The 21,702-nt window shown below is 42.3% G+C and overlaps 1 protein-coding gene across 5 annotated transcripts in view; it reads left to right on the forward strand.

Annotated features, from left to right (window-relative positions):
• The window catches only part of PARP4 (poly(ADP-ribose) polymerase family member 4), a 130,704-nt gene that overhangs the window by 712 nt on the left and 108,290 nt on the right, over positions 1 to 21,702 (forward strand). For 4 of the 5 annotated variants that reach the window (XM_039527060.1, XM_039527071.1, XM_039527044.1 and 1 more), the window contains 5 exons: positions 4,836 to 4,968; positions 11,042 to 11,237; positions 12,435 to 12,573; positions 17,936 to 18,014; positions 18,641 to 18,754. In XM_039527060.1, coding sequence (XP_039382994.1) covers positions 4,837 to 4,968; positions 11,042 to 11,237; positions 12,435 to 12,573; positions 17,936 to 18,014; positions 18,641 to 18,754 — 660 coding nt within the window. In that variant the 5' untranslated portion in view covers position 4,836. Of the gene's footprint in view, positions 1 to 1,974; positions 2,105 to 4,835; positions 4,969 to 11,041; positions 11,238 to 12,434; positions 12,574 to 17,935; positions 18,015 to 18,640; positions 18,755 to 21,702 lie in introns of those variants that run through there. The other variant, XM_039527053.1, reaches the window with a different exon arrangement.

The following is a 21,702-nucleotide window of genomic DNA, read 5'->3' on the forward strand; positions in this document are numbered from 1 at the left end:
CAGGCTGGGACTTGTCTCCACACCTTTGTATCAAGGGAGTGGAATAATGGGTTCTGTTTTGCATGAATTAGATGCAGCTCTTTAATTCCTTGCTACTTGCCAATACTGGTCTTTACCTCAGTATATCTTAATTTCTTCCATGTATCCTCCAAGTCTGCTTCCTCCTAAACAGAGGTGAAATATAGGCAGGAGGGCATATGGGGTCACATGGTGCCACAGGGCCCCTCCCTGCAGAACAGCTGAACCAGGCCTGCTTGAGGCGGAAGGGGAGGAACATCTGGGAGCTGCTGCTTTGACTCGATGGAGAGACAAGAACAGCTGGGAGCTGCACAGAAGGGCTGCTGTTTTCCAGAACAGGAAGGGCTCCCAGAAGAGTGCGGGGCTTGACTATAGCTGTTTGGGGGATGTGCCCAGGGCTCCACTGTGGTAGCAGCAGCTGGGAGCCCCTGGCCCTTTAAAGCACTGCTGCAGCCCCAGCTGCCCTGGGGCTCCGGCAGCAGGGCTCAGGCAGCGATTTAAAGGGCCCAGGGCAGTAGCGGTGGCCAGAGCCCTGGGCCCTTTAAATCGCCGCCTGAGCCCTGCTGCCGGAGCCCCAGGGTAACAGTGGCAGCTGGGACCCCAAGGGTTCCATCGGTGGTTTAAAGGGCCCAGGGCTCCACTGCGGTAGCAGCAGCTGCAAGCCCCTGGCCCTTTAAATCTCTGCCGGAGCCACTGCCACCCTAGGTCTCTGGCAGCAGGGCTCAGGCAGAGATTTAAAGGGTCCAGGGCTCCACTGCAGTAGCGGCAGCCAGAGCCCCAGGCCCTTTAAATAGCCCCCAAGCACTGAGGCTCCAAGCCACCTCTGCAGCTGGTAGCTCTAGCAGTGATTTAAAAGGCCCCGGGCTCTCAGCCACCACTACCAGAGCCTGGGGCCCTTTAAATTTGGATTTAAAGGTCCCAGGGCTCTAAAGGCTCCACCCCTTCTGGTTGAGGCCCCAGCCCCTGCTCAGGACTCCAGGTTACCAATAAATTCTTTAAATTACTTTCGTCCCTGGTGGAGGCCCACCAGCATGGATTTAGATTGCAGTAGGATTACAACCAATGACTGTTGGCAACAGATTCCCCTCCACTTCCACCCTCACATGTCCCCTCATTTGTCTCATCTGGTATTAAAAACAGTTTAATACATTTACATAACAGTGTTGGGGAAAGCTGACTTGTCTAGCAAACAAATCGTTTTCAACTTCAGTTGATGGGTGATTGGTGTCAGGCTTATTGCTGACAATCATCATCATCAATGAATTACTTGCATAGTGTGGATGGACCCTTATTGTGAAGCTTTGCAGCTCCAAAAAGTGAAGACAAATGCTTCATTAACATGCATCAAAGAGCACAAGCTAAATTCAGATCCTATATTAGGTAAAAATACCTGGTCAGATTAGACTGATTTTGGAAACGTGTGTGTGGAAGTAAAATGCAAACCCTTTTGTGTTAATCCTCAATAGCAAGCTGATTCCCCAAATAAAGCTGTCTGATGAGTGACACTCATGCTTTTATTACATCTATAAAACGAATACAACAAACATGTATTTGGGTCACTAGCCAGGGGGAGGATTTTGCTGTCTGTATTGAAGTCTCCCCCTATGGGGATGGGTGGAGGAGAGTCTGTAATAGACGCAGAGAGAGTAAAATCATCTCCACCCATCAACAGAACGAAAGAAACAGCGGCTGAAAACCCAGCCCGGCAGCCCCAGTATTGTGGTGTCCGCTCTGTATTCTCCAGAGGGATGAAACAGGGGCGGCTAGATTCAGTTTCCTAATCCCTAAAAGGTCCCCCAGAATTCACTTGCACTGTCAATATCGCCGTCTACTTCCAGCGCCGACGCAGACGGCAGCGGCTGCGGCTCCTAGCTGCCCAGTAGGAGAACCTGCTTCTTGTTCAATTGGGTTGATCGTCTGGTTCGCAGTCAAGTGCTCTCTTTTGTGCCGTTTGGACGGGCGTTTCCCTTTAGTACTTTTGGAACCGGAGAACGTTCCACCCCCTCTAGTCATTACACGCAGCCTCTGTCACGCATCTTTGCAGATACCGGAAGATCCCTCTGGGCAGGGAGCTCGCTCCCAGCAAGTGAGTTTGTCTCACTCTCTAACACTAGATTTTAGTCTAGGGGTGGACTTGGGTGCTTCTTTACATCTATAGAGTTGTGTTTCTTATTTAGGTTGCAGACGAATAAGGGGGAAGGTGAGGGAGAGTGAAATCTTTTCTCCCCTTGGATTTGCACTTCCTTTTCTGTTTACTGGGTGATTCAGATGTTAACTGTATTTGCAGGCCTCATCTCTTTAAGAAACTTCTCTCTTTTCTAGTTGAGCAGTAAGTAGTTTAACAGAGAAAGTGTAACACGGAATGCCCTTTATGGTGCTTTTCTGGGAATTATTGCCATCTGTTTGGGTTGTTTCTTGAATTGCAGGATCAGATCTGGGTGGCTAGACTGACATTTTGTAATTATTTTCATTTACTTCAAACTCTAGAAAATCTCATTGTTCTGGCTGCACAGATACAGTACATTATTTTTCAATATGACATCAAACTTTAAAAGGGGGTTGCGGGCCAGAGTCTATTCTAGAGGTTATATCAGGGGTAGGTAGCCTATGGCAGGGTACGTGAGCTGATTTTCAGTGACACTGATTCACACTGCCCGGGTCCTGGCCACTGATCCATGGGCTTTGCATTTTAATTTAATTTGAAATGAAGCTTCTTAAACATTTTAAAACCCTTATTTACTTTACATACAACAATAGTTTAGTTATATATTATAGACATAGAAAGAGACCTTCTAAAAACATTGAAATGTATTACTAGCACGCAAAACCTAAAATTAGAGTGAATAAATGAAGACTCGGTATACCACTTCTGAAAGGTTGCCGATCCCTGGGTTATATTGAGAAAATCCTCTTTTTGGCAACTGTACATTGTCAGAGCGGGATTTGAGATGATCTGTGGAAACTGTGTTCAAATCCAGTTTAGGTTCAGTCTAGGGTTTGAGTCTGGCAGTGCTGAAATTATATGACTATTCACATCAAAGGGACCAAAATGGCAAGAGCTCTGTTGATCTTGTAAGATTTTTACCGGTTCAGATCATCTCAGATTTCCACTGTTCCACTCATTCCAACTTCTTCAACAAATGGACAGTGGTTTAACTACGCAGTACTGATTCATCACTGGAGCGCAGTCCATCCTATACAGTTAATGAGGCAGAAACAGTATGGGTAAAGTAGCATGTGATCATAATGTATACACACAAAGAAGCTCAATTGAGGTTGCTTGGGCAACCTTGATTTGGGCATATCCTAACTTCTGAGAGCTTGACTTTGCAAACATATTGTTCTTTTAATGTAGTTTTTTTGTGTGTAATATGACAAAGTGGAAATTTTTCATAATATTTTGTGTGAATATCATGTGTATTTCAGTTTCCCCTATGTGTTACATGCTTAACTAGATGGTGGGAAAAGGTTGTTTACTCCTTGCATAGACCCAGAGATTCAGGTGTGACTGATGCCTAGCTGTCTGGGGCCTGGGCCAACATTTGCCCGACCATCATTGAGATCATCTGGAGCTAAGGAGGATGGATGGCCAGGTGACAAGGTTTGCCTGGGAACAAGAACAAAGGACTGCGATGGGGTTGTTAAATGTGGGCTGCAGGAAGCAGGAGACACTTCTGAACTGGCACTTGAGGGTGGTCGGAGAGGGCTCTGGTTCTGGTCTGACCCAGAGGGACTTTGTTGTAACTTTCTATTCTCCATGCTAACTAAGGAAGTATAATAAACCCTTCTGTTTTTATAACACTATCTGAGAGTCACTCCAGAATGAGGAAGTCAGGGGTGCATTGCTCCCTTTGGGTGTGTAAGTCTTCCCCAGGTGTATAATTCAGGTGGACTCGCTGAGGGGAGCTCATGGTGTGAAACAGGAGTGCTGAAGGCTCCGAGGTTCAGTCCCAGGAGGTGGTAAAGCCAAGGGGTTTATCCCAGTGAGAGAGTGTGATCCTGAGGGGGTTGACACATAGAAGGGGATCATCCCAGGGACTGCTCTAGAGCTGTTTGAGAATACTGGACCTGTGGATCTGTGACAAATGTATAGTGTCTCTGCCTATAAATGGAAATGTGTATATAAGATTAAATAGGGAATTTGTAGAGCTCTGCAGATTTGCAGATATCCTTTTTATATCTGCAGACCATGTTTGTGGATCACTGATTAGATGCAGATAAAAAAAATTTATTCCCGCAGGGCTCTAGGAATTAGGGTGACCAGATGGGATGAAGAAAATATCAGGACACATGGGGGGAGGGAGGAGGAGTCCCATTAGCGGAGTGGGAGTGGGGGGGGAAGCAGAGTCGCTCCGGCAGAGCAAAAAACTCCCAAACATTGGGCGGGACGCAGGACAAATGCCTAAATATCGGGACGTCTGGTCACCCTAGTAGGAATTTACATGTACTGTAATGCTGTTGTGTCGGTAAGAGACAGAGTCATTTTGGCCTTGTCTAAGATAAGAAAATTGCCCACTGCTAATGACAGATTTGAGCAGCAGGTGCAGCTGAACTGTTTTAGAACATGATTTATCTGCAAGTCTAGACCAAGCCAGACACTGTTCAGCAGCATTTCAGAAACTATGGTTAAAACCAATTCAGAGTGGGCGCCTTGATGGATCTGAAAAGAGTATTAATAACAGTGGAATCTTTTAAAATGTCCCTACTGTAGACAAGGCTGTAATGTTTGGTGATAGGTCACTTGGGTGGGGTATGGTATGCAAGGAAATTCTGGAAGTTTTGTGAATTAAAACACTTCGTTTTGTTTTTTTTAATAGGATGACTGTGGCAATCTTTGAAAACTGTGTGTTCTTTCTTAAAGTGAAACATTTACCCATTAAGGAGAAGAATAGACTGAGAACATGCATTAAAGAAAATGGCGGAATAATTTATTTTGTGCTAAATCATGAGGTATATTTCACTCCCCCCCCCCCCCAATGAATACTGAAGAAGGTTAACTTTTGCCTCTGGCAGAAAAATCAAAATTGATGCAGATAGAGTGAGCGAGAGAGCTTTCATGTATGAAGTTTTAATATAAATACACCTCTATCCCGATATAACGCTGTCCTCAGGAGCCAAAAAATCTTACGGCATTGTAGGTGAAAGCGCTTTATCAAACTTGCTTTGGCCTTTGATTGACAGACACTGATCCCCAGCTCTCTGGTCCCCAGCTAGTTTTCAGAGCTCTTACAACCCCTAGTCTAGGCTGAGGGGCCAGCATGGCAGCAGCTGTGACCAAAGCAGGTCTGAGTTATACAGCGGCTACCCCTGGGCTGTTTGCTACAATCTCGCTCTAGGCAGAGAACAGGGAAGTCCTGTTTTCCTGCCCCTGGCAATCCCCCCACGGAGGGGCTCGGTCTCTGTCCTCTCCCCTCTCCCTTCTGGGTGAGGTGGCTCCTTGGTCCTGCCTCCCTGCTGAGGGCTGCGCCGGCTGGCCGCAGCCTTTGCTACATGGACAGCAGGGACTGTGTGGCCTGACTCCTCGATGGGGAGCTGGGCCCTGTAGAGTGGGGCAAGGCTCGGGCGGGTCGCTGCGCTGGTGGCTCCCACATCTCTCCCACTGTGCCCTTCTGCTCCACCCCACCGCCGCTGCCACCCCAGATTGCCGGTAGATGCGGGAGCCAGATGAGGCTGGCCCTGTGGGTGGCCGCTCCAGAAGCGTGTCCGATATGGTGGCAAAATAACGAGCTCTGTGCAGGTAGAGACGGGTCCACTTGCATGTGCTGGCGCCTTGCCATGGGGGGCTGGCTGGCTGTTGCCTAGAGGACTCCACCCTGGGGGAGGGTTGTTGGCTTGCGCACTGGGAGTTGTTAGCTGAACTGTGCTGCCAAGCAGCACTGTTGGCTTTCCCTTAGCCAACAATGGCCCAGCCCCGCCCACCAGAGCGCTGCTTTACCACTTTATATCCAAATTCGTGTTATATCGGGTCGCGTTATATCAGGGTAGAGGTGTAGTTCTATTTATCAGTGCAGTTGTAATATATCTATCACTGTAATCTCTAGGTGTCACATAAAAATTAAGAGCAATATCCTTTCTGTCCACAAAAGAACCATATGCTCCACCTTTACTTTGTTTTACTGTGTCATTTTTGATGGCAGTCTTTTTCCAGGAGAAAAATTACCAGGCCATTATTCTTCTCCTTATCACCGAGGGAAGGTGTCACACAAAATGACAGGTCTTGCATTAGGTCTTAGTTGTGTTTTTGTTTGGATTAGTGTAGAATCATAGAATATCAGAGTTGGAAGGGACCTTAGGAGTTCATCTAGTCCAACCCCCTGCTCAAAGCAGGACCAATTCCCAACTTAATCATCCCAGCCAGGGCTTTGTCAAGCCTGACCTTAAAAGCCTCTAAGAAAGGAGATTCCACCACCTCCCTAGGTAACCCATTCCAGTGCTTCACCACCCTCCTAGTGGAAAAAGTTTTTCCTAATATCCAACCTAAACCTCCCCCACTGCAACTTGAGACCATTACTCCTTGTTCTGTCATTTTGTACCACTGAGAACAGTCTAGATCCATCCTCTTTGGAACCCCCTTTTAGGTAGTTGAAAGCAGCTATCATATCCCCCCTCATTTTTCTCTTCTGCAGACTAACAATCCCAGTTCCCTCAGCCTCTCCTCGTAAGTCATGTGCTCCAGACCCCTAATCATTTTTGTTGCCCTCTGCTGGACTCTTTCCTGTTTTTCCACATCCTTCTTGTAGTGTGGGGCCCAAAACTGGACACAGTATTCCAGATGAGGCCTCACCAATGTCAAATAGAGGGGAATGATCACGTCCCTCGATCTGCTGGCAATGCCCCTACTTATACAGCCCAAAATGCTGTTAGCCTTCTTGGCAACAAGGGCACACTGTCGACTCATGTCCAGCTTCTTCACTGTAACCCCTAGGTCCTTTTCTGCAGAACTGCTGCCTAGCCATTTGGGCCCTTAGTCTGTAACAGTGCATGGGATTCTTCCGTCCTAAGTGCAGGACTCTGCACTTGTCCTTGTTGAACCTCATCAGATTTCTTTTGTCTCAATCCTCTAATTTGTCTAGGTCCCTCTGTATCCTGTCCCTACCCTCCAGAGTATCTACCACTCCTCCCAGTTTAGTGTCATCTGCAAACTTGCTGAGGGTGCAGTCCACGCCATCCTCCAGATCATTAATGAAGATATTGAACAAAACCGGCCCCAGGACCAACCCTTGGGGCACTCCGCTTGATACCAGCTGCCAACTAGACATGGAGACATTGATCACTACCTGTTGAGCCCGATGATCTAGCCAGCTTTCTATCCACCTTATAGTCCATTCATCCAGCCCATAGTTTTTAACCTGCTGGCAAGAATGCTGTGGGAGACCATATCAAAAGTTTTGCTAAAGTCAAGGAATAACACATCCACTGCTTTCCCCTCATCCACAGAGTCAGTTATCTCGCCATAGAAGGCAATTAGGTTAGTTAGGCATGACTTGCCCTTGATGAATCCATGCTGACTGTTTCTGATCACTTTCCTCTCCTCTAAGTGGTTCAGAATTGATTCCTTGAGGACCTGCTCCATGATTTTTCCAGGGACTGAGATGAGGCTGACTGGCCTGTAGTTCCCCGGATCCTCCTCCTTCCCTTTTTTAAAGTTGGGTACTTCATTAGCCTTTTTCCAGTCATCCGGGACCTCCCTCGATTGTCGTGAGTTTTCAAAAATAATAGCCAACGGCTCTGCAATCACATCCACCAACTCCTTTACCACCCTCGGATGCAGCGCATCCAGCCCCACGGACTTGTGCTTGTCCAACTTTTCTAAATAATCCTGAACCACTTCTTTCTCCACAGAGGGCTGCTCACCTCCTCCCCATGCTGTGCTGCCCAGTGCAGCAGTCTGGGAGTGACCTTGTTTGTGAAGACAGAGGCAAAAAAAGCATTGAGTACAATAGATTTTTTCCATATCCTCTGTCACTAGGTTGCCTCCCTCATTCAGTAAGGGGCCCACACTTTCCTTGGCTTTCTTCTTGTTGCTAACATACCGGAAGAAACCCTTCTGGTTACTCTAACATCTCTTGCTAGCTGCAACTCCAAGTGTGATTTGGCCTTCCTGATTTCACTCCTGCATGCCTGAGCAATATTTTTATACTCCTCCCTGGTAATTTGTCCAATCTTCCACTTCTTGTAAGCTTCTTTTTTGTGTTTAAGATCAGCAAGGATTTCACTGTTAAGCCAAGCTGGTCACCTGCCATATTTACTATTCTTTCTACACACCGGGATGGTTTGTTCCTGCAACCTCAATAAGGATTCTTTAAAATACAGCTAGCTCTCCTAGACTCCTTTCCCCCTCATGTTATTCTCCCAGGGGATCCTGCCCATCAGTTCCCTGAGGGAGTCAGTCTGCTTTTCTGAAGTCCAGGGTCCTTATTCTGCTGCTCTCCTTTCTTCCTTTTATCAGGATCCTGAATTCTACCATCTCATGGTCACTGCCTCCCAGGTTCCCATCCACTTTTGCTTTCCTACTAATTCTTCCCTGTTTGTGAGAAGAGCTCTGCCCCTCATTGGTTCCTCCAGCACTTGCATCAGGAAATTGTCCCCTACACTTTCCAAAAACTTCCCGGATTGTCTGTGCACCACTATATTGCTCTCCCAGCACATATCAGAGTGATTGAAGTCTCCCATGAGAACCAGGGCCTGCAATCTAGTAACTTCTGTTAGTTGCTGGAAGAATGCCTCATCCACCTCATCTCCCTGGTCTGGTGGTCTATAGCAGACTCCCACCATGACATCACCCTTGTTGCTCACACTTCTAAAGTTAATCCAGAGACTCTCAGGTTTTTCTGCAGTTTCATACCGGAGCTCCGAGCAGTCATACTGCTCTCTTACATACAATGCAACTCCCCCATCTTTTCTGCCCTGCCTGTCCTTCCTGAACAGTTTATATCCATCCATGACAGTACTCCAGTCATGTAAGTTATCCCACCAAGTCTCTCTTATTCCAATCACATCATAATTCCTTGACTGTGCCAGGACTTCTAGTTCTCCTCGCTTGTTTCCCAGGCTTCTTGCATTTGTGTATAGGCACTTAAGATAACTCGCTGATCGTCCTGCTTTCTCAGTATGAGGCAGGAATTCTCCCCTCTTGCGCTCTCCTGCTCATGCTTCCTCCTGGAATCCCACTTCCCCACTTACCTCAGGGCTTTGGTCTCTTTCCCCCGGTGAACTTAGTTTAAAGCGCTCCTCACTAGGTTAGCCAGCCTGCTTGCGAAGATGCTCTTCATTCTCTTCGTTAGGTGGATCCCGTCTCTGCCTAGCACTCCTCCTTCTTGGAACACCATAAAAGCATAGGACTGGAAGGGACTGTGAGAGGTCATCTAGTCAAGTCCCCTGCACACAAGGCAGGACTCTGTAATAACTAGACCATTCCTGACAGGTGTTTGTCTAACCTGTTCTTAAAAATCTCCAACAACGGAAATTTCACAACCTCCCTAGGCAATTTGTTCCGGTCCTTAACTACCCTGACAGAAACATGGGTCATGTTTTCTAGACCTTTATCATTTTTGTTGCTCTCCTCTGGACTTTCTTCAGTTTGTCCACATCTTTCCTGTAATGTGGCATCAGAACTGGACGCAATACTCCAGGAGAGGCATTATTAGCGCAGACTAGAGTGTAAGAATTACTTCTCATATCTTGCTTACAGCACTCCTGCTAATATACCCCCAGAATGATGTTTGCTTTTTTTGCAGCTGTGTTACACTCTTGACTTATATTTAGCTTGTGATCCACTGTGATTCCCAGATCCCTTTTCACAGTACTCATTTCCCATTTTATATGTGTTCAATTGATTGTTCCTAAGTGGAGTACTTTGCATTTGTCCTTATTGAATTTCATTCTGTTTACCTCAGACCATTTCTCAAATTTGTTCAGATCATTTTCAATTTTAATCCTATCCTCCAAAGCACTTGCAACCCCTTCCAGCTTGGTATCATCTGCAAACTTTATAATCATATTCTCTATTCCATTGTCTAAATCATTTATGAAGATATTGAACAGAACTAGACTCAGGACTGATTCTTGCAGGACCCTACTCGATATGCCCTTCCAGCTTGACTGTGAACCACTAATAACTACTTTCTGGGAATGGTTTTCCAACCACTTATGCACTCACCATATAGTAGTTCCATCTAGGCCAGTGATGGGCAATCTGTGGTCTGCGGGCTGCACGCGGCCTGTCAGGGTAATACACTGGTGGTCTGCGAGATAGTTAGTTTGTTTACATTGACCGTCTGCAAACACGGCCACCTGCAGCTCCCAGTGGCCGTGGTTCACCATTCCCAGCCAATGGGAGCTGCGGGAAGCGGCATGGGCCACAGGTTGCCCACCACTGATCTAAGCTATATTCCACTAGTTTGTTTATGAGAAGGTCATGTGAGACCGTATCAAAAGCCTTACTAAAGTGAAGATATGCCATATCTACTGCTTCCCCCTCATCCACAAGGCTTGCTACCCTGTCAAAGCTATTATGTTGGTTTGACACAATTTGTTCTTGACAAATCCTCATTGACACTTACTTATCACCTTACTATCTTCTAGATGTTTGTGAATTGATTGCTTGATTATTCATTCCATTATCTTTCTGGGTACTGAAGTTAAGCTATCTGGTCTGTAATTCTCCAGGTTATCCTTATTCCCCTTTTTATATTTGCCCTCTTCCAGTCCTCTGGAATCTCTTCTATCTGCCATGAGTTTTCAAAGATAATCGCTAATGGCGCAGATATCTCCTCAGTTAGCTCCTTGAGTATTCTATGATGTATTTCATCAGGCTCTGGTGACTTGAATATATCTAACTTGTCTAAGTAATTTTTAACTTGTTCTTTCTCTATTTTAGCCTCAGAATCTACCTCATTTTCAATGGCATTCACTACGTTGTTTACTAATAAGAAATTAGTATTGAGTAAACAAACTAATAAACAGAAGTAGTTACCTATTTTTGTATCTGCATAATGGCTGTGATTTTTAATCTCATTTTTAGTGTACACATGTCATTGTGGATAATGTTGCTGTATTCAGCTCTTATCATCTGAAAACTATTGAGAAGTATCGACTCCCCATTGTAAGTGTTGATTTTGTATGGAAATCAGCTGAAGAAGGAAAACTTTTACAGATTGATGACTATGAGTCTAGTAAATCATTGGAAGGTAGTTCTGATCAAAAGCCAAGCCATTACGGTAAGTGTATTTAGTGAAGCTTTTTATGGGCTGGTACCTTTGGAGAGGAAGATTTAATTTAGAACTAATTTCAAATGGATTTGCAACAATAGTTGTTTGCAAAAAAGTAATATAAATAGAAGATGCAGAAAAAAGGCTGGACTAATGGACCACACCATATTGGAGTCTTTCCCATTGATTTTAACGGGCTTTGGATCAGACCCTGGATCAAGACTGTGGGTAAAATAATAAATCCAATCATGGCAGTCTTTTTGAATACACTGAAAAAATATCACTTGTAGTTAGCTAGAAGCTTTAGTTTGAGACAGCAATATATATTGCGTTAACAGAATGCTACAAAGATGGGTGTTAGTTTCTGAGACAACAAACTTTGAGGAATTATGAAATCTAGAGAACAGGATGTAATAGTAGAAGTATAAAATTAATAGGAATGAGTGTGGAAGAAGGGTTTGAACATACTATAATTAAGATACACAGATTTCAATTTTATTCAGAAAGAAAAATACACGCAAAAAAGGTCCGTAGTGACACTATGAGAGACTACCCAAGAATTTGAAAATAGACCAAATAATCTGTTTTAGGTTATTAGTCCCCTCATACATTGTCTTAATTTTTTTTTCAGACTGAAACCCATTCATTATTTCATGCCCCTCCCCCTGTTTTTTTTTTTAACACTTCTAAGTAACTTTTATTTCTTTTTGCTTTTTGGTGATAGCAGTGTCTGCTAATGAAGTGTCATCTGTGAGTTTTATGTGTTGTTCCCCCCCCCCCCACCCCCCCATAAGTTTGTAGTAAAAATGTTGTTATATTTTTCTGAACTCCTTGTAATACAGAATTTAGTATCTCATGGATAAATTAATATTATGGATCAGTGTGATCTTGAAAAATAAACGTAGGGTTAGGAGTCAGGAGCCCCTGAGTTCTAATCTCTGCTCTACCAGTGACTCACTGTTGGACGTTGGCCAAATAATGTTACCTCGTTGCCTCAGTTTCTCTATTTGTAACCTGCTACTGTTTACCTTAGCTACCTGATAGGAATATTTTGATGATTAATTATTTAGCATCCATACAGTTCTTTGAACATATAAAGCACTTTGCAAATACTAAGTCGCATTATTGATTTTTGAGCTATTAATGTGTTAAACATAAGTAAACCAGGTAGAAGGAATTATGCCAAGTAACGTATTTTAATAACAGGTGAGAAAAACCACTCCTCTTCTGAGCATGACATTAAGGAGAAACAGGATGCCACTGAGAAGAATGAAAACTGTGGCCCTGATCCCACTCCCTTGGAAGTCAGTGAGAGCTCCGTTGGGCCCAATATGGAGAGCATCAGGTAATCCTTCTGCCCATCATAAAAGAAAAAATGTATTTTGATATTAAGTGTGAACGGGGATCAGTTTATTAATTTGCCAGCATGCCTGTTAGATTTTTAAAGTTGAAATCTAACAAACTATGTTTAACCCAATATGTAATAGAATCCAGTAGGATAAACCCTTTTCATTGAGTCCAGGGAATGTTAGCTTATTAGTTTAACACTAGGTTCTTTTCAGGTCAACTTTCAGCTTGTTCTGATTTGAGAAGTACTGCTCACTTGCTTATTCTTAACCAACCAACAATTTATTAATTCACCAGAACCACATTAACATAAATAATCAGCAGTTCCCCACACAAATGTAGACACAGCCAAGTGTGTGTACTACAACACAATATGATCTTACAAGCAATTATCACAGACCAGAGTTGAGGCTAGTTATGTCAGAGAACAATGCAAATTACCAAGATTTCTCATTACAGTTACTTATGGATCAACAATTCTTAATCAGTTAGTACCTAACACATTTATCACAAGTCCAAAGGTGCACTTGTCTGTAAGGCATTTTAAAGAGTGTGGTTACTTCTCTTTGGCATGATTGGTGCAAAAGGGACAAGTTTACAATATTAAAAGCAGTTGCTTAAAACAACTCCTTTCAATCTCTCTTACACCAATTTGACTGGACTTACAAGGGAGTTAATATCTCATGGGCTGTGTAGGGGGGCAATGTTCTTTGTGCCCAGGGCCCCAATAAATTTTAATCCACCTTTGATTTCAAGGATTTTGGCCCTACTATCAATTGGGATTCCCCCAATCTAAGCAATTTCTCTTCATATCCCAAAGTTATACCCTGGTTTGTCTTTTAACATTTTTCCTTCCATAGGCCAGACAATTCCTATTCTAGAGTGTAACAATTATTTACAATGAAAAACAACAAAATCTTTACAATCTTCTAAGTTTGGAGGACATACTCCATACATTATTTGATTATACATAAGTATTTCACATTATTTAGGATTTATAATAAAACGAGGCATTTTTCACATATGGAAGGATATATATCTGACTCACAAGGCAAACTGCTGTGCAGATGCTAATTTGAGGTGAAGGACAAATTATTCACAATATATTTGATTTACAAAAAACACAGCGTATAGTTTATAGTCAGTTTGGGGTGAAAACACTTTGCATAGGAGAGATGGATGTGACCTTTGCTAATTTATTAGCTAGGTTGTGGAAAAAGAAAGAGGTTTATCCATTTACAAATTTGAGATACTTGCCTATGTGATTAACAATACTCTCATTTTAGCCATTTTAGTTTTTATAGTTGGGGAGAAGAATGCTCCACTTTGGCTGATCTGTGGTCCTTTGACAAAGTGTCTCACGTGATGTGAAATATTTGCGTATTGTCTTCTTAGATGGGTCCTATTTGGGGATAAACAGAGGTTGCTCTTCTAATTTTTGAGAGCTAGAAGTAGTAATGAATCATTCAAGGGATACCTGTCGCATATGTTCCTTGCAATATTTTAAAAAGGAAAATAACAAAACCGTGCCCCAGCTCCTGTAGTCCCCACAGAGTTACTTTGGTGACTTCTACAGGTTGGATGCTATCTTGACAACAGTATCTTTAAAAAAAAATCCTGAACCTTTCTCTGTTTTCTGTATTTTGTATATACATGACCATAGATAGAGCTCTCATATCTTGTTTTAATAAAGAAACCATTTTTGCTTTTGAATCCTAGTTCTGAGATTTGATTTGACTTTTGTTCTAGCTCAGCGTATGCACAAAGTATTAGCACGTTGCAACTTCAGATATAATTGTTTTTTCATGTTGGCTAATGTTTTTGAGATATATAAGTGTGTGAAATTTACATTTACTTTTGAAAACCCTGCCAGCAGCCTCAAAGACTTAACCATTTCTAAAACCCTAATGTTTTTGAGTGCTTTTTCTTTCCATTCGTAAAAGCTCTAACTTGCCTCTGGATTAAGTAATGACATAGAAATTTTAGAGGCTATTATTCTGTAATGCAGCCTAGGATCTTGGGAGTTTTAGAAAAGATACATTAAAAATAATAACAATAATTAATAATAATCACGGATTTGATCTGAGCCTGCTCCCAGTGAAGTTAGTAGCAAAAACCCCCACTGACTTTACAAACATTTCCATGATGAGGTAGGTGAATAAATATTATCCTCATTTTACAGAAGTATAAACTGATGTTGAGGGTCTATATTGTTACCCTGAGTCACTAGCTGCATTTGAAGGGAAGTTGTTGTGGGGGCCCACAGCAACAGGATTTCCTGGAGGAATTCTGGATGTTTCCATTAGAATTCCCCTGGGCATGCACACTGGAGCTCTACCAACCTCTTACAAGGTACAATGTGGGATTCCTCTTGTGCTTAGGTGGCCAGCACAGGGTAATCACCTTCTCCCTCCCTGCCCACTTTCAGAAAGCCAAGCAGTTCTGCCACTACTGCTATTCTTTTGTAGTGTCACAGAAGAGAGGGGAAGTTGCCTTGTGTCTTCTCTTTTGTCTCGCATACCAGTGCAGGGCTATCCACAAGTACCTTCTCCAAGAACATACTGAGAACTGCAGGGGCGGCTCTAGGGATTTTGACGCCCCAAGCACGGCAGGCAGGCTGCCTCCGGCGGTTTACCTGCGGAGGGTCCGCTGGTCCTGCGGCTTCGGAGGACCTCCCGCAGGCACACCTGCGGGAGGTCCTCCGAAGCCGCGGGACCAGTGGACCCTCCACAGGCAAGCCGCCAGAGGCAGCCTGCCTGCCGCCCTCACGGCGCCGACAAAGCGCCCCCCGCGGCTTGCCGCCCCAACCACGCGCTTGGCATGCTGGGGCCTGGAGCCGCCCCTGGAGAACTGTGAGGCAGAGCTGGGATCAGAACTCAAAAGGTTTTGGCTCCCAGCTCAATTCTCTAGACCTCACGGTTGCTAAAAATGTAGTTTAATTTGGCTGTGCCCTGCACTAGGCTTTTCCATACGCCAGGGTGATGTGTTGTGTTGTATAGGTTTGTGATTTATAGAGTGCATTAACATGTGGAGCATTAATTGGTCTGGTAGACCCTGATCGTGTGCTTTAAGGTAGTGCTGTTTGAAACAGTAATATGTTAAAGTGAACTAGGAACCTTTAGTGCCATCAGTATACATGGACCAATTAATACCCAACATGTTAATGCGCTTAGAAATCACACCATCATAGAGCTTATAGCCCCATCATGGAGACAAACCCTTTTTTTATTTTTAAAACAAGTTTTACAAGTATCTTTAGCATACAATGTAATCCTCCTATTTAAGTTGCTAAGTACTCCAGACCATAACAGCTATGAAAGTGCTTTCATGAGGTGTTGGGTAACAATACTGCATCTCACATTTATAATGAAGACTTCATTCTTTTTTCTTTCAAAAAAAAGAAAAAAATGAACTAAGGATATGCAAAAAACAGATATTGACATTAAGTATCTTTAAAGCACTGTCTTAACAAAAAGCAGGACATTCTTAATGCTGAATGATACTCCATCACTGTTTCACTCAGAAGACTATCGTCTGTAACCTATGTGGCAGTTTTGAAACTGATGAGGATCTTGCATTCCATTTAATTTTGTTGTATCATCACACAACAGAATGAGCTGACTGTGAAGCAGTTATCTGACAGGTGACCTGCAAAGGCGAATGGAATAAAAATCATTGTGCTTTTTCTTAATTTTTTTTTTTAAGCTTTGTAATATCAGGAGTGGTAAAGGTTGTCTTCCTTAATGTTGCTAGAGGCCTAGAGAACTGTATGAGCTTTCAGTTAAAGAGGCAAGGATATTGAATCTTTCATAAACAGAGCTTTTTCTCCCATTCCTCTTCCATTTTGTCAGATTTTAATCTCCTGTGACATCCTAATCTGCTAGTTCTCAAGCAGTCCAGAGAGTCCTCCATCAAAAACAGGCAGTTCAAACTGGAGATTTCCAATTAAAAACCCCCCAAAGCACTTTTTATGAAAGAGAACCTCCAGGCCTTTTTTTTAATGCATCTTAAGAAAGCGCAAAAAAAAAAAAAGGGGGTTTCCCCATTTTCAGATCACCTTTAACTTTGACTTTCTTAGCTTTTGTATTGGTTAGACACATACACCTCTACCCCGATATAACGCTGTCCTCAGGAGCCAAAAAATCTTACTGTGTTATAGGTGAAACCACGTTATATTGAACTTGCTTTGATCCGCTGGAGCGCGCAGCCCAACCCCCCCAGTAGCGCTGCTTTACCGCGTTATATCCAAATTCGTGTTGTATTGGTTCGTGTTATATCGTGGTAGAGGTGTATAACTCAATCCTGCATCCCTGATACATGCAAAACTTCCATTGATCTTATTGGGAATTAAATAGGCAGAAAAGACTGTGGGCTCAAGCTCTGTGTTTAAAAAAAATAATATTATAACATTATATATATATATATATTATAATATTATAATAATTATGATATTATCATTTAAAATAATTGATTATGATTTTAAAAGGCCACGCTATCTTAAACTAGAGTTTTGTTCACTATAGCAATTTCTCTGGCTACGGAATTTCTCTGCTAAAACAGATAGATTTTTGTTTACATTCCTGTCTGGTCCTTCTGCCACAGAACACTCAATGAATCTGATTTTCAGAAGTGCTGAGCACCTGCAGCTACTATAAACCCCCCAGCTCAGCTGAATATCATGTGTATTGAAGTTACTCCTATGCCAGTTGAAAGCAAAGGGCTGATCTTACTGTAATTAAGGAGAGAGCAAGTTGCATAAGAAGAAACAACTAACACACTCACATTTTAAAAACTTATTAATAAAATACACGTTTCACTCTCATTAAAAGCCATCAGTGGTAGAATAGATGTTAATTATTTTCTAGGAATGAATCAGTTACAAATTATACTTATTTGCTTAAAATACTTGATGTTGAAGGGCATGACTTTAATATTAGGACATATATTTAAAGTCTAAGGACAGGGTGGGACTTAATCTCCCACTGATATTTAGGATTGCTAAAATGCAACTGGATGGGCAAAACCAGGTAAGGCATGTAGCATATTAGTGGGCCAGGCAGGTAAATCACAATGTTTTTTGCAAGATGAGTAAAGTTGAAAGCCAGTCTCCATGTTCAGCTTCAGCTTGGACGCACTGATCAGTCAAAGTATCCATGGCATGTTATGTGCATGTCAGCAGCTTGTGTGGCACTGAATTTTACTTGTTCAGAATAAGTTTTTGGTTTTTCTGGGCTGTGGGAAAATACACTTATATTGTATAAATGTAGGCCCTGCAGTGTGATGCTGCAATCTTGTAAAATTACTAATTTCTAAGATTTATTTTAAAATGTTTAAGAGAATTTCAATTATTCTGATTTCAGATTTTATACAGAAAATGATCAAGATATTCCTTATTTTCCACAAGAATTTGAAGTTGCAAAATATGATGCCCTGGAAAAAGTAAGCATCTTTAGTGACATCTCTTATGTTAGTAGAATGCAGTAGGATCAATAAATGGTTTGCAGTTCTGTATGCATTACTTTAATTTTTTGCTTTAATCTTACAAATTATTATGCCATCAGGGTCACAAAAACGAAAAACAATATTGACAAACAAATTTAAAGTAGTGCATCTTTCAGTGCAGCCTAACTTTACTTGCAACAAAACTCTAATTTTTATCACTATAGCATCCCTAAGGTAACAAAGGACAGTAATGTGTATATTCTTCTGGCAGTTTATACAGTTAACAAAGATTTTATATAAATAAATTAAATGTAATTTAAATACAGTAAGTTTCATTTCAAAATGGAGAAGACTTTCAGATCTCAAAATATAGAAGAAATTGTACATTGTCCAGCACAGTGAATCTCTGATACTGACTGGAGCTTCTAGGTGCTGTGGTAATAAATAATTGCTGTACATTCCACTAATGCTTTCATAGCAGTACATCATGATGGTTCCCTATACAATGTGGGGGACGTGGGGAAGTATATGTTATGACAACAAACAGTTGAAGAAAACATTAACAGCAGTATGAATGTGACATGTACTGAAATAAAAGGGTTGTGTTGTTTGTTTGTTTTCAGATTAGTACTGAGAAAGGCAAACAAGTTGTAGTTATTGAATTGCAGTGTTCCCAGGAATCGTGTGAGTTTCCCTTTCGAATATCTGCACACTTCAGCATGTCAGATGGATTCAAGGTATGAGCTGGCTTTTGTCATTTATTTCAGTGTATTTAATAAATCCATCCCATAGTGCCAGATGCTTGTTATTCCTGTTTGCAATCAGATTACTAAATATAAATAAAAGATAAGGTCATTCTACTAGCTTTTTGACTGACATAACTGACTGAAAGTAGGCTCCCAGACACAATGAGGCTAATTAATCTTTCCTGCAACTATTGAAGCCAATGTCAGTGTAACACAAATGAGGTCAATTATTTGAATATAAACCAGGATGAATTTGCCCCATTGTGTCACGTCAAGGACCCTACTTGGAGCCAATTATTTGCCTGTCACTTCAAAGTTGGTAAAATGACTTTTCCTGTCAGTTATTTTTAAGAATCTACCCAACCATTACAGACTTTGTGAGTAATGCAGCATGCTTGCCCTTCCTGACCCTCTAGTTCTTCTCCAGCAATCCTAAAAGCATTGCCTCTTTGGGTATGTCTATACTGCAATAAAAGACCTGGGGCACAGATGCTGCTGGCCTGAGTTAGCTGACTTGGGCTCAGACTGTGGGGCTAAAAATTGCAGATAAGACATTTGGGCTTGGGCTAGAGCCTGGACTGTGAGATCCCTCAAGAGAGGGGGCTCTCAGAGCCTGGGCTTCAGGCTGAGCTCAAATGTCTACACTGCTATTTTTAACCCCACAGCCTGAGTCCCACTAGCCCAAGTCAGTTGATCTGGGCTCTGAGACTAGGTGCAACAGGTTTTATATTGCAGTGTAAACGTACCTTGTATGATGGGGATTACATGTACAGGTGGTGCTGTCTAGTGGTTATACCACTGGGTGCCAGCTCTGCTCCGTTTCCAGCGTCCCTCTCCAGCAATTGTTCTATTGCTAAGTGGTCCACCTTTTGTTAGGTAGCAACTACACCTTCTGGCTGGGTCACCAGTTGCATTCACTTCCTTTCAGGGTAACAGAGTCCAACAAAATAGATACAGTCCAATGCCCCCAGAAAAGAAAGGATCTTCAGCCCACCTACCGACTCCTGTGGGTGGAGTAGTCTTGACTCAAGGCTTACAATATCTCTGTACTCTCCTCTTCTCCAAGGTTGGGGGAGATAAAGGGGTTTATGCCCCTCCACACACAGGGCAGTTGGTAGGAGAGCCAAGCCCTCTTTCTCCACCAGGCTCTGACCTAGGATCCCTATGAGAGGCAGTGATAGCATATACCCATTTCAGGACTGCATCCTGGAGCCACTTCCTACCACTTGCTTCCCCAGTCCAAGGTGTGGGCAAATGCCTCATTAAGTGACCCTCCAGAAGCTAGAGCAAAAGGTTCCCTACTCTTAGGGAATGGCTAGCTCTTCCTTTAGGGCCTTGGGTAACTGCTGCTAGCAGAACTACTCTTGCAGCCAGGACTTCTGCTGCATTCTTACTTAGGAGCTCCCAACATAGGTCTCCCCCATTCTTCTTCATACCTTGTTCTTGGCTTAGAATCTTGCACCTTTACCAGTATTCTTAAAGAATTGCAGAAGAGCTTTTTTTATTGGGCCCCATTTTCCTTGTATCCTTGATAGTTGTTTCAAGGAAAATTTTGTTATTTAAGGCCTCTGAATTTTCTGTATAAACACCCCCTTTCACTGGTACAGTCTTTACAATCCCAAATAATATGATCTATCATTTCCTGGACCTGTTATGCATAATTTATGTTTATTCTTGTTAATTAGAAATAAATTACTGCTTAACCTACAATGCCCTGTTAGAATTCTGAAAAGAACCACTTCATTCTTCCTTTCAGGGTCTTAGATTATATCAACATTGTCAACTGTTTGGCATACTATTTGGAATTTTCTCCCCTTCATTTAGTTTGCTCACAGTTCTTGACATTCCTTCCTTTACTCATTTTTCATTAGGTGTCTAAATTTCAGTTTTCTTAAGGAGATTCCTTGATCAGTTTGTTCATAATTAATAGCCCTTTTTTCTGTCTGTCTTCCAATCTTTTACATCCCTACATGCACCAGAATCCATGCTATTACTATGGTTATATCCAATTGCACCAGTTTGGTTGTTAGCAGTAATATTGCATTCAGAATATCATTTCTGATGTCACACTTTCCATTGTAAATTGCCTGCTATCCTGAGAAGGAATCAGAGAAGATGGCCATGGCAGCTGACCACACGTCTAAAGCCTAGTTTAATGCTAGCATAATCCGTTAGCTAAACCGTAAAAATGGATACAAAGTTAGCCTTAGAACTTTCTTGAGTCTGAGTGAGGACACGCAGAAGGCTGTTTCCACTCTTCCCACTGTTCCTTCATCTTTTGAGTCATCTGTATATATATATATATATGGCCATAGTGTCCCCGCTTATCACAAATATATTGATTTCTTATATCTTGTATATTTATCATTCTTTTCCTTTTATTTATTTGATTATATTATTTCATGCCTACCTCTGGGGAATGGTTTTCTAATGATAGAGAATTTTCCGAACAACAGTAGAATTTGATCTCTTTTAGTCCTTTTTTTCCCCATTAAGATTCTTTATCCACTCTATACCCTGTTTACATGGGGAACTTTGAATTTTTGCCCTACTTAGCCTCCACTTAATTCCAAATAATCATTATATATTCGCTGAGTGTTACCTAGTACTTTGGCCCAAAAGGTTAAGTCTAAGAACTTCATTCTAAGAGTGATAGGCACTTCACTGGCATAAGAATGAAGGCACCACATGCAATATGCAATGGCTGTACTTGGATGTAGTCTAGTTTTCTCAGATTTGTGTTCACTGCTGACCTAAAGTCTTGGCATCCATACTCAATAAGTGGCCTAATTCCTGTTCTGTATAGCATTACCACCTTTTTCATATCCACTCCCCAGTATGTTCCAGAGATACTTTTAAGTAACTTAGCTCTACCTTTGTACTTTAATATTTTCAGTATGGTCCATGAGAGGCAGTCATATAGCTACAACTTTACATCT

The sequence above is a fragment of the Mauremys reevesii genome, linkage group 1 (assembly GCF_016161935.1).
Source record: "Mauremys reevesii isolate NIE-2019 linkage group 1, ASM1616193v1, whole genome shotgun sequence".
NCBI classification, from domain to species: Eukaryota; Metazoa; Chordata; order Testudines; family Geoemydidae; genus Mauremys; species Mauremys reevesii.